The sequence below is a fragment of the Drosophila subpulchrella genome, chromosome X, assembly GCF_014743375.2.
Source record: "Drosophila subpulchrella strain 33 F10 #4 breed RU33 chromosome X, RU_Dsub_v1.1 Primary Assembly, whole genome shotgun sequence".
Taxonomy (NCBI): Eukaryota; Metazoa; Arthropoda; class Insecta; order Diptera; family Drosophilidae; genus Drosophila; species Drosophila subpulchrella.
In genome coordinates this window covers 5,822,277-5,836,812 of record NC_050613.1, presented here as the reverse complement: position 1 = coordinate 5,836,812, position 14,536 = coordinate 5,822,277, and the positions used below count along the sequence as shown (strand labels likewise).

Below are 14,536 nucleotides of genomic sequence, written 5' to 3'. Positions count from 1 at the left end.
CATCGCCACCCTCTCCCCGTGAAATTAGTGCCATTGAGATCTGTCAGACGTTCATGGGCAACGGAACGGGTGGCGGTGGCTCCGGTCTGTCCGTGCTGCGGACTTTCCGGCTGCTCCGCATCCTCAAGCTGGTCCGCTTTATGCCCAACCTGCGACGCCAGCTGTTCGTGATGCTGCGCACAATGGACAACGTGGCCGTCTTCTTCTCCCTGCTCGTCCTGTTCATCTTCATCTTCAGGTGAGTTCGATTGCCGATTAGCCAACACCACAACTCACACCCTCACACGGGCAACACAACACACCAACAAATACACTAACACACACAGACAGACTCACATGCACAAGAAATGAAGACACCAAAATGAAAAGCAAAACAAACACACAGACACACACACAAGAAGAATGCGGAGATAACAAAAGTAATGATGAAAAAGAAAGAAATTTTAATATAATCTACAATCGATAGCCAAACCCAGTTATCGAACGCGACCCTGCAAACAAATATCGAATGTAATGAACATGAGTGATTGACACAAATAACCCGAGCCACAGAAACAGAAACAGTTCAGTTTCGTTAGCCCATAGCAGTCGTCTTATGCCTAACAGTTCCTAGCGCCTCACTAGTTGCTTACCACATAGAATGTTCTACAACTAACCCATCCAGCCAGCCAACTGATACCCCCGCCCAGCCATTCACCCATCATTCTAAATATCCATCACTCTCTAAGAACTGTGAACATAAAAACCTTTCAAAAGGCAGTTATTTCACAGGGAAAATATATTGATACCCTACATATTTTAAGTTAGTTTAAAAAACTATTTAAAAAAGACCTTTTGAAAATTCCCTTAGTGTCGAAAACAATAATTTCCAGATAACCTTTTCTTATGCAATCTATTATCATGCTTTTAAAAGTACTGATGTCTAGACTTCCTGAATTAAGTCCCAAATTCACTGAACTTTATTTATATTAAAGCTTCAGTAGATTCATTTGGAACTTAGTTGTTTGTACAACCTATGACCATTTGATAGACGTTTCTCTGTCATCCATTCTCTATCATCTATTTTCTCCCTAGTTCACCAGATCCCAAGGACCTCTACCGTTGTCCACTACATAATCATACAAAGACTTACACGTATCTCTTAAACTCCTGCCTCTCCTAATCCCCACCCTCATTTATTTGCTTCTTCGACACGATCATTTCTACTTAAGTACCACTTGAGTATTGCCTATATGAGTAAAGATTTGCTTTAATGTCTCTCCAAGCGATCTCTAACGATTTCTCTTTCTCTTACCCCACTTATTCTTAAGTTCTATTTCTTGGTATCTTTCTCACTTACTGTCTCTGAGTAACATTTGAAACTTATGAAAGAATCGTAGTTAGATGACGTTACAAGTTGTGTAACTTTTTAAGCAATCGATCTCGTATCCGTACCAGCAAGAACTGTATCACTTGATTAATATAACTCTCTCGCTATATTTTTCCCGATCCAGTTTACCCTTCTTTATATCTTTCTCCAATTCCCAAAGAGCCGTTAGATGTCGTACACTTTGAGTCCCCGCTCGTTCACTTTGCATTACTCTTACACACATCTTGTCACAGCTCACTAACACGGACCAAATATCTCCCTCTTCCTCGCTTTCTCTAATCTCGGAAATTCTCTGTTTTTATCACTTTCTCGCTTGGTTTACTATCGATTTGAGTTAAATTTCAAGCACCGACCAAGTCGCTGCCTTTCTTGATACATTTTTTGGGATATGTTCTATGTTCGCTACTTAAAGCCTTAAAAACCGTTTTCCAACACATCACATTCACGCTCTCTCTTCACCTATATCGCTGTCTATCTCTTTCCTCTCCGAATCTCTATCTCTTCGACACCCAATCATTTGATGCTCATTTGGTTTTACACGCTACAACTACAGCAATAACAGCCACAGAAACAATTAGTTAGCTTAGTTAGTTAGCCAAAAACGCTTTATTCCATTTCAAATTAACTAAGTGTGTATCCTAGCTTCTTTTAGCGTTAACCAACACTGCAACATATACATGTGTACACTCCCACACACAAAAAGCTCTTGGCTTGGCTTGATGCATTTTCCAGAAGACTTGAAAATGCGGGCTTGAAAGCTTTGTTGCTCGGCGCTTTTCACACGGACCCGGCACACGCACACTCACGCTCAAAAATACACTCAACAAAAAGTATTTGGAAAAAATAAACTTAAAAAAAAATTCTTAAAAAGATCGTACGCTTAATTATTGTGTAGTTGCAGTCGCTGCAGTTTGATACATACCTATATATACCCGTACTCTCTTTCTATCTCTATATATACTTATATATGATTACTCGTAATTGATATACTCGTATAACTATGAATATCCAGAACTCACACACAGAACGACAACAGAAAGTTTAAAAACAAGAACACACACATTAGCTAGTCTAGTTGCTAAAGTAAATGTAATGGAGTTTGTGTAGTTAGAATAGCAAAAACACAACAGCCACACGAAAAAACCGACTAGACTTTACATAACCTCACAAACTATATATTAACAAGCAACTAATGAACCAAACGAATTGTAAATGGAGCTGAAGACGAAAAAGAAGCCAGCGTTACCACCGATAAACTAACTCTATAAATGCCCATAATAAACTCGCAAGAGAAAACTAAAATAAAGCAGAAAACAGAAAATCAAAATCAGACCAACAAAAAAACCAAGCCAAGGACCAATTCTTCCCCATTAACCTCAAGAATTCGTCTTTTTAGTATCTTTGAAGTGAACAGTTCCTTCGTTTCATTTCCATTCTGTTCCGTGGTCCGATGTAAGTCGATAGGCGGGCCTATAAAGCCCTCTTTCTCACTTTCTGTCTTCCAAATGTTTTCATTTGTTAGCTTTCGATTGCCGCTCAGTTTACTTACAAAAACACCTACTAGCTCTAGCCATAACTCCCGTGCTCTCTATCTTTCTCTCTCTTAGCTTTCCTAATCATTCACCCACACTCTATCTCTTTCTTTCTTAACTATCTCTCTCTATATATATATATTTTGTCTCTCTCTCTATTTCTCTCTTTGTCACACTCCACACAAATTAAAAAATATACTAAAAACAATCCAATAATAATCGAATAAAATGAAAACCGAAAATTAAAATAAACCTAAAAAACTGTTTGCTAAACACAACCCAAAAAAATACCCCAAAAATCCAAAAAACACAAAAAATATATAAGAATATATATTTCAAATAAATCGAAAACGAAAAACAATCAAACAACAAAAATATATATATATATCATATTATATATCAACAAAACCAAACCATCACTTTAGTATACTCGGCATGAATCTGTTCGGATGTAAATTCTGCGAGAAAGTTAACGGAGAGATGATTTGCGATCGTAAGAATTTCGACAGCCTGCTCTGGGCGCTCGTCACAGTGTTCCAGGTAGACCCATTGCTATCAGCCTTATACCATACGTAAACCTATATGTATATATCTATACTACTACTACTACTATTACTACTCCTAATGTTACGCCATAATCTGCTACTAATATGATTACGATAACCTAACTGTTCATGAAATCAAAAAAAAGAACAAAAAAATAAGAAAACCCAAAGATATCCATTACGAATTCCCAGTGAAATACATACGTTTTGATACGTTGAGCATTTAGCTTTCTTTCGATTTCATTTTTATTTCGATTTCATTTTGTGTTTATGTTTTCATTTCCGTTTCGAATCGATTAACCGTTTGTTTTCCGCTTCAATCGATAACTGTTGTGACGTTCTATCGCTCTCTCACTCTCACTCTGTGTCTCTGTCTTTGTCTGTCTGTCTAACCATGTGTTTTTTCAGTGGGTGCGAGTGATTTAGATATCTGAGATTGAATCGATCACTCGCACTCACAAAACTTTTGAGTTGTATCATTTCTTTTCTAGCATTTCGGTTGCCAGACGTCGAGATCGACTAGCTAGCTTAGCCATCTTGCTCGCTCGCACTAATTTGTGGTGTGCCCTTGATTGAGTGTGGTGTTCAGTTTAAGACTTGTTTTCATCTTTATTAACTTTGATTTCAATACCAATTACGATTACGATTACGATTACGATTACGACACTTGATTTGGCATGCATGCGTTAACAGTTGCGATTATCGTTAGAAAACAGTTAGTGTTAGTGTTAGTGTTAGAACAATCTTTTGCCGTTGGCGTTACCATTACCGTTACGAGTTTCATAGCAAGCAGCGCGCATCCGCATGTCGTTCGAAGTATTCGTATGTGGGAGTATCCATAAGATCCTTGTATGTGTGTATGTATTTGTGTGATGTACATTGATGCACCAGGTAAGCATTTCGGTTCAAGTATGTTGCGCTTTAAGCATGCTATATAAATAATATGTACATACATAACCGACTAGAACTGAGTTTGCATCCAGCATCTCGAACACTGCATACACTTCTCGAAAAATCTCACGCATTATTTGTACACCTCTATCTCTGCCTTTGCCTTTGCCTCTCTTTCTCTCTCTCTGTCTCGCTCGTGCCTTCTTTATATACCATATATGTATATGCTTCGATTTTTGTCATACACTTGTCCTACGTTTAAGTATATACCAATGTTTAGACCATATGCTATTTTAGACTCTAAGTTGTATAGAACTCCACCCAAAAACCCTCTGAATGGAGAACTCTCTCTGTCTCTGTCTCTCCCACTGTCTCGCACACAGACACAGCCACATACATGATACACAAGCATAACCAACCAATCTCCCAATGAAATCTGTAATGAAAGTCCTCCCTTTTACTCAGACCCTCCAGGCACACATACTTACAGATTCTCCTAAGATCCGTAGATTTTTGGGTCAGTTCAAGTTGTCATTCAAAAGAACCGAAGACCAACTCTAAAATAAAAAGAACATCTCCTTCCGCAATAGTCAAACCTTTTACACAGCCCTCATTCTTAGGAGGTATATGTAAAAATACAAGCACTGAAGACAGATCGAGGACTACCCACCAACCACTGTGTATATAGACAGACAGAACTCCACATAAACGAGGTAGAAAAGATCAGAAGAATCCAGACCAGCAGAAGAACAGTATCCGATGAGAAGACCCTTCTCTCTGCCTCTTTCTATTCTCTAAAGAACCACAAGTATCCCCGAGTAACACCAAACCCACATACATATACATATATGTACAGGGACCACTAGATGAACCTACTACTCGTTTTTATCCTTAGACATAAGAATCGCAACTATATAATATATAAATATATATACGAACCCAGCTCTCTCTCTATATCTATGAACCAGTTTATATAGCCATTAATGAACTATGATAACAGACACACATCTATGACTCTATAAATAAATACATATGTATACGGTATATATAAAACATATATATAAACCTGCAGCATACTCGGCATGTATCTGTTTGGCGGTAAGTTTTGTAAATTTTTGGACGAATCCGGACTCGAACGCGAGTGCACGTGTCCCGAAATAATCAGCCGGCATCCGCAATGCGAGTGCGATCGCAAACACTTCAACAACATTTTGTGGGCCACAGTCACAGTTTTCCAAGTAAGAACAATAATACAGCAATAAACTACCTACCACCCACTTACCCATAGCCCCGTATCCCTAGATCCCTCCACCATCCTAAGCTGTACCAAACACAACCCCAAAGTACCCACTTTGGACAACAGCTACAACAATACCTATTAATACCACTCTGAAATTCTTGTGATTATGACAACATATGTAACGAATTCTTACGTATAGCCACGAAAGTTCCCAGTTCCTAGTTTCTGCCTTCTTGTAACTCCTTGTTTGATTTGATTTACAATATCCAGCTCCTAGCCTTCACCTAAGTACTCACCAGTTGTTTGTATTCCCTCAGTTCACTTTTGTTTAGCTTTGTTTCCGACCTTTTTTTAATCTTGTTTCGATTCTGATGCCAGCAAATGTAGTCGTTGAGTTCTTCACACACCCAAACACCCACAAAAGCTTTTGCGCCTAGACATACGACCATTGGGTAGGCTCAAAAAAAAGAAATATGATATCAATAATTCCCTGTAAATATTGTGAATATAAGGACAATCACCTTAACTTTACGATCAACGTGTGTGTATGTGCTTCCTCATTGGAGCTCTTCCCTTCTGTCACACAAACAGTACTAGTAGAGATGTCACGGACTATTTAATTGGTTTTGGTTCCAAAGAAAAATTCCCATTCAGATAATTCCAATATGAAATGACTATCCAATGAGTAAGAAAAAAAGAAGTACCTGCCTTATTACATATCATGTTCATATTGGTTCCACGATTCCAGTCCAGAAATTTATTTATCAATTTCACGATCAATTATTCAGGTAACTAAAAAAACAGTTTTTATTATAAATCGATAAATCGATGTTGAAATTATCGACACCATTGACATCTCTAGTACGCAGTTTTCCGCGCAGCTGTACAAAGTAACCGAAAGTCCATGGAAAGGACTCACACTCGGTTGTCTCACATCAATCTTTTTCTCTCTCTATCCCTCTTCTATCTCTCTCTCCCTCTTTGTCTCTTTCTCTTTTTCCCCATCTCTAACTCACACACACATACGTCATAATCCAAGCAAAAACCGTTACCGCTGATGTTCCGAGTTTTGTTGCATGATTTTTGGGATCCTCACCTTAATTTGCCTGGGCTTTTGGCTTTCGGCTTTATAATTGTATGCCAGACCCGAATCAACTTTCGATTGCGACCTCTCAGAACCCGATGAACCATCTACAGCCACACTCATACAAACTGTATATATTGGTTTAACATCTTTTGTTTGTTCGTTGGTTTGTTTGTTTGTTTGTTGGTTCGTTGGCTTGTTCAAACCGAAACGAAAGTTTTTATTTCTCAATTTGCTGCTGCTGCTTTCCTCTCAATCTTTGCCTTTTCTATATCTCCTTCTTTCACCTAGTCGATCCATTTTAAAATTCGTTGCCAAGCAAGCTGTATAAAAAGCGTTGTTAATACATCTATATATTTTTAAAGTTGCTTATGCGCAATACAAATGTACAGCCACCGAAGTTTAGAGACAACAACAAAACCAAAATCAAATTAATTCGCCTCTTATATAAACCGCATTCGTATTGTATAGCAAAAACAAAAACCAAAATCTAACTAACTAAAACCAAATAGAAAAGCCCATTGGCACTTTGTGTACAAACCAAAAACAGAATGGAGCAAAGGCTCCATTAAAAATGTAAACCTTTTACCAATTCGTATATGCAAGAGTTTTGTGCGCTTTTTTGCTCTATGATTTAGTCCGAGAGCCTTTGATGATTCTCTTAAATTATTTGCTTTTGGCTTTGCTTATAGCGTGCTTATATTATGGTTTAATCTTGATTTCGATTTAGTTTTGCTTTTGGTTCGTTTAATATGCCACACCACGAATTATTGTTTAGAAAAGAATCAGTTTGAGCAGCTTTTTAGCGGGCTTATCAAGGTTATTTTGAGTCAAGCCGCCAACACTGCTTGATCTCCCTCAAGTCCCCTTCTGTAAATCTCTTTCAACTATCTCACTTTTCAAAGCTTTAACTACATATATCCGAGTGTTTCTGGTTACGTCTGAGCTAAAAACAAACAATCCTAATGTTTCTAGAAAATCCAAGTAAAAAAAAAAATAAATAAAAAAAAAAAACGTCTCAAGTAATTAGACGTTAAAAAACACTCTGGATAAATGTTTTCTTTTTTTATTTTAGTTTGTGGAACTATTTCCTTGGCTTGCTCCTCGATTGCAGCTTTAATTTATTTCCATTGACCACAAACGATATACTTGGGTCTAACCCACTTTTGAGGACAAGTCTACCATCAATCGATGATAATATTTTAATTTATACGCTTATTTTATGTATGCGCCTGAGTTACCCAACACCAAAATGCACAAACTGCTAGTGTTCCAATGCTAACCCAATGTGTAGGTACGCATGAGTACGCCAATCCAACAGGAAGTGTACTCATGTGTACCTATATGTGTGCTAAAGCGCCGTTTGTCGTTTTGATCTCGCTCTTTATCTGTCTGTCTTTTGTCTGACCTTTGACCTTCTTGCCATTTGTTTTCCATTCGTATTTTGTAACTAACGACTTCCTTAATTACTTACGTACTTACCTACTTTCTTTGCCACCCATCACAACAAAAAATTACAAAATTTGTTTATTGGTATTTCGTTCTTTTTCTTTCGCTTCTTACGATATATATTCCGATATGTGTATCACGACATATATATCCATGCGTATGTATGTTAAATCTGCACCACGTTTGCCGCCCCGCCACTGCAACCGCCAAACTGCCACCGATCAACAACTACAACTCTACAACTCCAACTCTAATCAAAAACCAACAACAATCGACAACAACTACAACAACTCACCAAAAAAAAAAAAAAACTCGAAAACGAAAACCAACCAATGTTTTTAGATACTGACGCAAGAGGATTGGAACGTCGTCCTGTTCAACGGAATGGAAAAGACAAGTCATTGGGCCGCATTGTACTTTGTGGCACTAATGACGTTCGGCAATTATGTGCTATTTAATTTATTGGTGGCCATTTTGGTTGAGGGATTCAGTTCAGAGGTAGAGTTTTGCCAACAACATTCCCCTGTCCCAAAAAGAACTTGAAATACAGAAAACCCCAGCCTATTCGAAACGATCTTTGGATCCCCATCGATTGGCTTTTTGATACAAATTACATGATTTCCTATACGCATGCGACGCTTCAAATTTTGATCTTCAATACAATTCAATAAGCGGGCTCCTATTTAAAATGAATTTGAACAAAGATAAAAGATTATAGGTTATACGATTCGTTTAGGTTTGGTTTAAAGCCTTAAAACATTCAAAATAGTTTTTTTTTAACTTTTTTTTATTACCTTTTTCAACACTGTAACACTGTAACACTTTTCTAACACTGACTAAAAATAGTTCTTTAACGAGTCCGATGTAAAGAGAATAAAAAATAGAATGATAGAAAACCATTTAGCTCCCCTATTTCGTAAAACACTAACTTAGTGTTAGGGAAACCCAGGTCATAATATGAAGCATCGCTTGCGTCGCGATCCCAATCCCACCGGCCCGTGCCTCCAATCCCCGCCTTTTTTTAAATCCACCGGCCGTGGCCGGAAGTGCCAGCCGATACGGGTGGCCAGCGAGGGAGTGGGTCAGCCGACCCACCCAGTGCCACCATCCCGAACCGAAATCCATGCCACGCCCCCCGCCGGTTGACGAGAAAGTCTAATTTTGAAATTTTGATTCCCTCAGCGAAATGAACGTCGCGAGCGCGAACAGCGCGAGTTGGTTAAGAAACTGCGCGAGGAGACGCTGGCCGAGAACTACAGCGATGGTATGTACGATGAGTCGCGGAGCGAGGCGGACTCCTCGACCACCAACGATAGTTACTACGAGGTGCGCAACCGCTGGCGATCGGCGGAGGATGTGCGCAAGGTAAGTGAGCTCGAACGGATCGGGGATCGGGGATCGAGAAGATCAGGATCCCCTCCCAATAACAACCAGGTGTGATTGAGATAAGAACCAAGAAAAAATAGAGTGTCTGATAGCTGCATGCTGCATGCGAGTGTGTGTGTTGGTTTGTTTGAGTGGCCCGAGTTGAATCCACGGTTCGTAATCCCCCCCAGCTGCAGGACTCCGCCGAGCAGATCGCCGAGGCCAAGAGCAACATGCACCGCCAGCGAATGCTGCAGCCCGCCCACGACTACCAGATCAACGAGCTGCCCGCCTCCTCTGCCACTCCATCCGCCTCCGGCACCTCTGGCGCCTCCGCGACTGGCGAGCGGGACAGGGACAGGGATAGGGAGCGGGAGCGGGACAGAGAGGCGGGCGGCATGGGCGGCAAGGAGGAGGGGGCGCAGCATGCCAAGACGCGCGGCGGCCTCAAAAAGGTAAGAGCACCACATGGGGCGATCCTCGCAGACAGACATGAACACTTGACACCACCTGCACCCCGTCGCACACAGACATACTCAATCAAGGAGCGGCGCAGCGAGGCGCCACGCCTCTCCAAGATCCGGCTCGTCCGGGATCCGCCCATCATTACGACAACGGCGGCCACGCCGCAGGACTCGCCCAGCACCACCCTGGAGCCGGGCATGAGCTTCCGCCAGTGGGGCGACATGGAGGTGAGTGCAGCAGCAAACGATGCAGCGGGCAAACATGTTTAACCCCTGAACTCCCATCCCCAGCCACCCACTCCGCCCTCCCCATCGCTTTTGCGGCCGCCGAACATCTTTACCGGCGGACAGAGATGTCTGGACGAGGGCATACCCTCCATCGATCTCATCCCGCCCTCGCCCGTGCTCTCCCACAAGCCCCTGAACATTCTCAATGCCAGCCAGCTGGGCGTGGGTGTGGGCGTGGCCGGGGGAGTGGGCGGCGGAGCCAGTAGCACCGCTGGCAGTTCGAGCAGCATGCACAGCGTGATCATTGACGACATCTCCAAGAGCTCCAGCTCGACGGCGGCGGCCACGCCCATTTATGTGCCCACCATCTCGTCCTCGGCGGAGGCGCAGAGCCAGAGCCACAGTCTCAACGATGTGAGCGTGGGTTCCAGCCCGGTCGGTGATATGGCACTCCCCGGATTGGGCAGGAATGCCAACACTGGGGCCTCGACAAGCGGCAGTTCGTCCAGTGAGCGCCTGCCGTTGGCCCCGCCGCCCCAGCAAGGGAGTTTTAAGCAGCGGTTGAGACGTGGCAGCTCCAAGAAGCGACGATCCTCCGCCCTGGCCCTGGCCACCACCGAGGATAATCCGGCTCGAAGGACCCAGGAGGAGGAGGAGGAGCAGCACCAGCAGCCGCAGCCGCAGCTGAATAACGGCGGCGACAACAGCTTTATGCTGAGAAGTGGCAGCGTCGTGGTCGGCGGTCCCTCCGCGGGCGCCAAGGAAACGAATCGCTTGAGCCCCCAGAACTCGATAAGAAGGCTATCGAATACACTGAGCATGGGCAGTGCACCCGTGGGTAGTCGTCGGGCCTCGGCCTGCATTTTCAACTCGCAGGTGTACCAGAACTTAAACCAGCCGCCCAAACTGCGCCCCGGATCCGGACAACGCCGGATGAGCTCCATCGAACTGGCCTTCAGCAAGACCTCGCATCTGAATCTGCACAATCTGGAGGCGAACCGCAAGTCGCTCTCGTACACGAACTCAAAGATGGACCTGGACAAGTGGAACAAGTCGTACGGCAATCTGAACGAGCCGGACAACATGCTGCAGCAGTACATGGAGGCGCGGGACAAGCGCAAGAACTCCATCAGCCACTACAACCTGAAGAAGCGGCTCGAGGAGAAGGAGCTGCAGCAGCTGCAGCAGCTCCACCAGCAGCAGCTGCTCCAGCAACGGCAGGACTCCTTCTCCTCGACCACCCAGCAGCAGCATCAGCAGATGCACCGCCTGTCCAAGGACCAGCAGCAGCTGGCGATGCAGCCACATTCCATGGTGCCAGGCGGCGGCGAGCGCTACTCCAAGCTCAAGATGATCATCGAGCAGCTAACGCCCAAGCACTTTACCACCGAGCGCGAGGACTACTCGCTCTACATATTCCCAGAGGACAACAGGTATGTAGAGGGATGTGTCCATGTTTCCCCTGCGAATTTCATGGGTTTTCAAATATGTACATGAAATTAAAATAGCCCCAGACAAATTCAAAACTCCAGTTCAGCAAAGGTGTCAGATAACACGTAAGTGTAGGTGTAGAGTAGGGTACACTGAGAACAACATTGATAAAATAATGATGATCATTTTAATGAAATTCAGTATCAATTCTATTGAATCACTTGGATCACTTGTCGCCATCTTGCTTCTTGCCCTCTCTTTCTATTTCACATTGTGGCGCATACTGCTGTCTCGCTCTTACCCAGAGCAACTTTAAGCGCTATCTCGTTCTTTGCTCTCTTTCTCTCGATTTGAGAGAATTTTCAAAGAAAGAAAAATTGACTTCATAAATTTGGAAAAAGCAACCGAAAGTAATACCATAATGTTATTTTCAAATTGAAATTTGTGTAATATTAATCAAAACAAGTCGATGGTATCGACCATCAGATACTCGTTACTCAACTAAGTGTACTGGAAGCACTTAAAGAGTGCGAAGGAGATGGAGATATACAAGCAGAAAAGCGCCTGTTCACAAGAATGTACTCTTTATTTGGTAATAACTTTTTAATGAATGTCCCGAATTGAATTTTTGGCATGTACATAGTTGGACATTGATAATCAAAACAAAATCTCAGTTACATTTTTCGAAAATTTTTAAAATTTGGGTGTTAAACGGGTTTTTGCGTTATGGGCCCTTGTAGGCGTTGTAGTGGGCGTGGCATCCTGTAGAAACAAACTTGCGCTGCGCAAGAGGCTCAAGACTCTACGTGCCAAATCCCAACTACCTATAGATAAAGCTATAGCTTTTATAGTTTCCAAGATCTCAGTGTTCATACGGACGGACAGATAGATGGACATCGCTAGATCGACTAGTGATCCTGATCAGGAATACATATATATACTTTATAGGGTCGAAAACGCTTTCTTCCATCTGTTGCATACATTCCAACGAATCTAGTATGCCCTTTCACTCTACGAGTAACGGGTATAATAATAATATGGAGATGGTTTTCTTATTGAATTTATAAAACAGTCTACCATTCTATCTTCTAATAGTCTTTGGCTTATTCACTTACATTGTAATTCCTACGACATTTCTAACAGAAAACAAATCAGTTACCAGTTTATTGACTTTGGCTCTGCGATTCCGCTTCCTGTTTTCCGTTCTTCTTTCCACCAAGCGCAAAATTCAATTTCAACTTTGTCTGCGAGTTGCTCATTTCACGTATTTGCATTTCGACGCCGTCCGTTTTTCAGGTTCCGGCAAATCTGTACGTGGTTTGTCAACCAGAAGTGGTTCGACAACGTGGTCCTGCTGTTCATCGCGCTCAACTGCATCACCCTGGCCATGGAAAGACCAAACATCCCTCCAAGCAGCACCGAAAGAGTGTTCCTGGCAACAGCCAATTACGTGTTCACCGTCGTCTTCACCGTCGAAATGTTTATCAAGGTGAGTGGGTCTCCATTCCTTTTCGACAATGTCCGAAAAAGCAGAACCTAATTATGATTAAACCACAAACAACAGGTTGTGGCCACGGGAATGTTTTACGGCCACGACGCCTACTTCACGTCCGGCTGGAATATCATGGACGGATCTTTGGTTACCATTTCCATAATTGATTTGTTAATGTCCCTGATTAGCGAATCGAGTCCGAGGATATTTGGGATTTTAAGGGTAAGTACGGAATCGCGGCCCCATTGGACACTTTTGCTATCCGAAAGCAGCAGCAGTAGCCAGCAGTCCTCAGTCGTCCAGAAAACCAGAAAAACGAGCGATTGCACAAGCAGACCATCAACCAGAACAGCTACTACCAAGAACCACGCCCAGAACCGACCACGCCCATTTAATTGGCTGCTGGGCTGCGCACTCGGATCAGAAAAACTATCGCCAAATCGCTAATTTAAGGCTATATCGAATGCTAACGCTCGAAACCACAATCAAAACTCGCTCGCTGTATCGCCCCGAACACATAGCTCTGTCTCTGTTTCTCTGCTGATTGGCCATCTCTGTCTTTTTATGTGCTCTTCTTTTTCTTGCGCACACCCACACACACTCTCACACACACACACACACATACACATGATCCAAAATTCTTCAACAAAACATTGTCTCAAAACTTTTCAATTTTAATTTCATCTTCTATTTACGTACACATATCTCGTGTCTATCTCTATAACTCATGTATATAATATACTTATATATATTGTATATCTCTCTCTGAAAACTTCAGGTAAATTTCCGCTGCTATATGCGTTAATCAGCAAGAAAATCCAATTTGTTTTCACCATTTATTATGTGTGTGTAGACCCCCCTCCCAAAAAATATAACTCTTAAAAGTACCCCCAAAAAAACCAAAGAAAACAAAAAATTTAAGTAATCCGTTGACTCGCCATCATTGAGTTTTGTATTGTACATAGTTGATTGTTTCCCTTTCCTATCGACAACCTCCAAATAATAGGGTTATGACACTTGTAATAAAAGGGCCAGCAGCCAGAAGGATCTATCAAGAGTATATAACTTTTGATTTCATTTCTGTATTAGATGTACAAATTATTTCCAAAACTCTTCCTCGGCTTTTAGTTTTTTATTTAATTAGCTTTTGAATTACTTCATGTGGCCAGTAGAACTATCAATTAGTGTCATACCCCTATACAAATTAAGCCACAATTTGAGCTTTCCCATTCCACTCCAATCGAACCCAATACATCTCCATCTAGCTATAAATGCAATCGCCCCATCTTGTATCTTTACCGATCAATCAATTACCATCGCCTTGCTTTGTTGTTCAAGGCAGTGTTGCCGATTTTATATTATTTAAAGGCATTACTAAGCCTGTTTTATGTGAGATACATCTTTTAAAGTAATTCCATTTGTTACAACACACCAGTGCGTCGTAAT

General features: G+C 42.1%; 1 protein-coding gene across 16 annotated transcripts in view; it reads left to right on the top strand.

Annotated features, from left to right (window-relative positions):
- LOC119557975 (voltage-dependent T-type calcium channel subunit alpha-1G) overlaps positions 1–14,536 on the top strand; it is a 103,388-nt gene that overhangs the window by 81,107 nt on the left and 7,745 nt on the right. For 11 of the 16 annotated variants that reach the window (XM_037871052.1, XM_037871044.1, XM_037871043.1 and 8 more), the window contains 9 exons: positions 29–238; positions 5,410–5,575; positions 8,453–8,608; positions 9,293–9,475; positions 9,667–9,930; positions 10,006–10,167; positions 10,231–11,600; positions 12,895–13,087; positions 13,163–13,312. In XM_037871052.1, the coding sequence (XP_037726980.1) occupies positions 29–238; positions 5,410–5,575; positions 8,453–8,608; positions 9,293–9,475; positions 9,667–9,930; positions 10,006–10,167; positions 10,231–11,600; positions 12,895–13,087; positions 13,163–13,312 (2,854 nt within the window). Of the gene's footprint in view, positions 1–28; positions 239–3,326; positions 3,442–5,409; positions 5,576–8,452; positions 8,609–9,292; positions 9,476–9,666; positions 9,931–10,005; positions 10,168–10,230; positions 11,601–12,894; positions 13,088–13,162; positions 13,313–14,536 lie in introns of those variants that run through there. The other 5 variants (XM_037871056.1, XM_037871055.1, XM_037871051.1 and 2 more) reach the window with 3 other exon arrangements.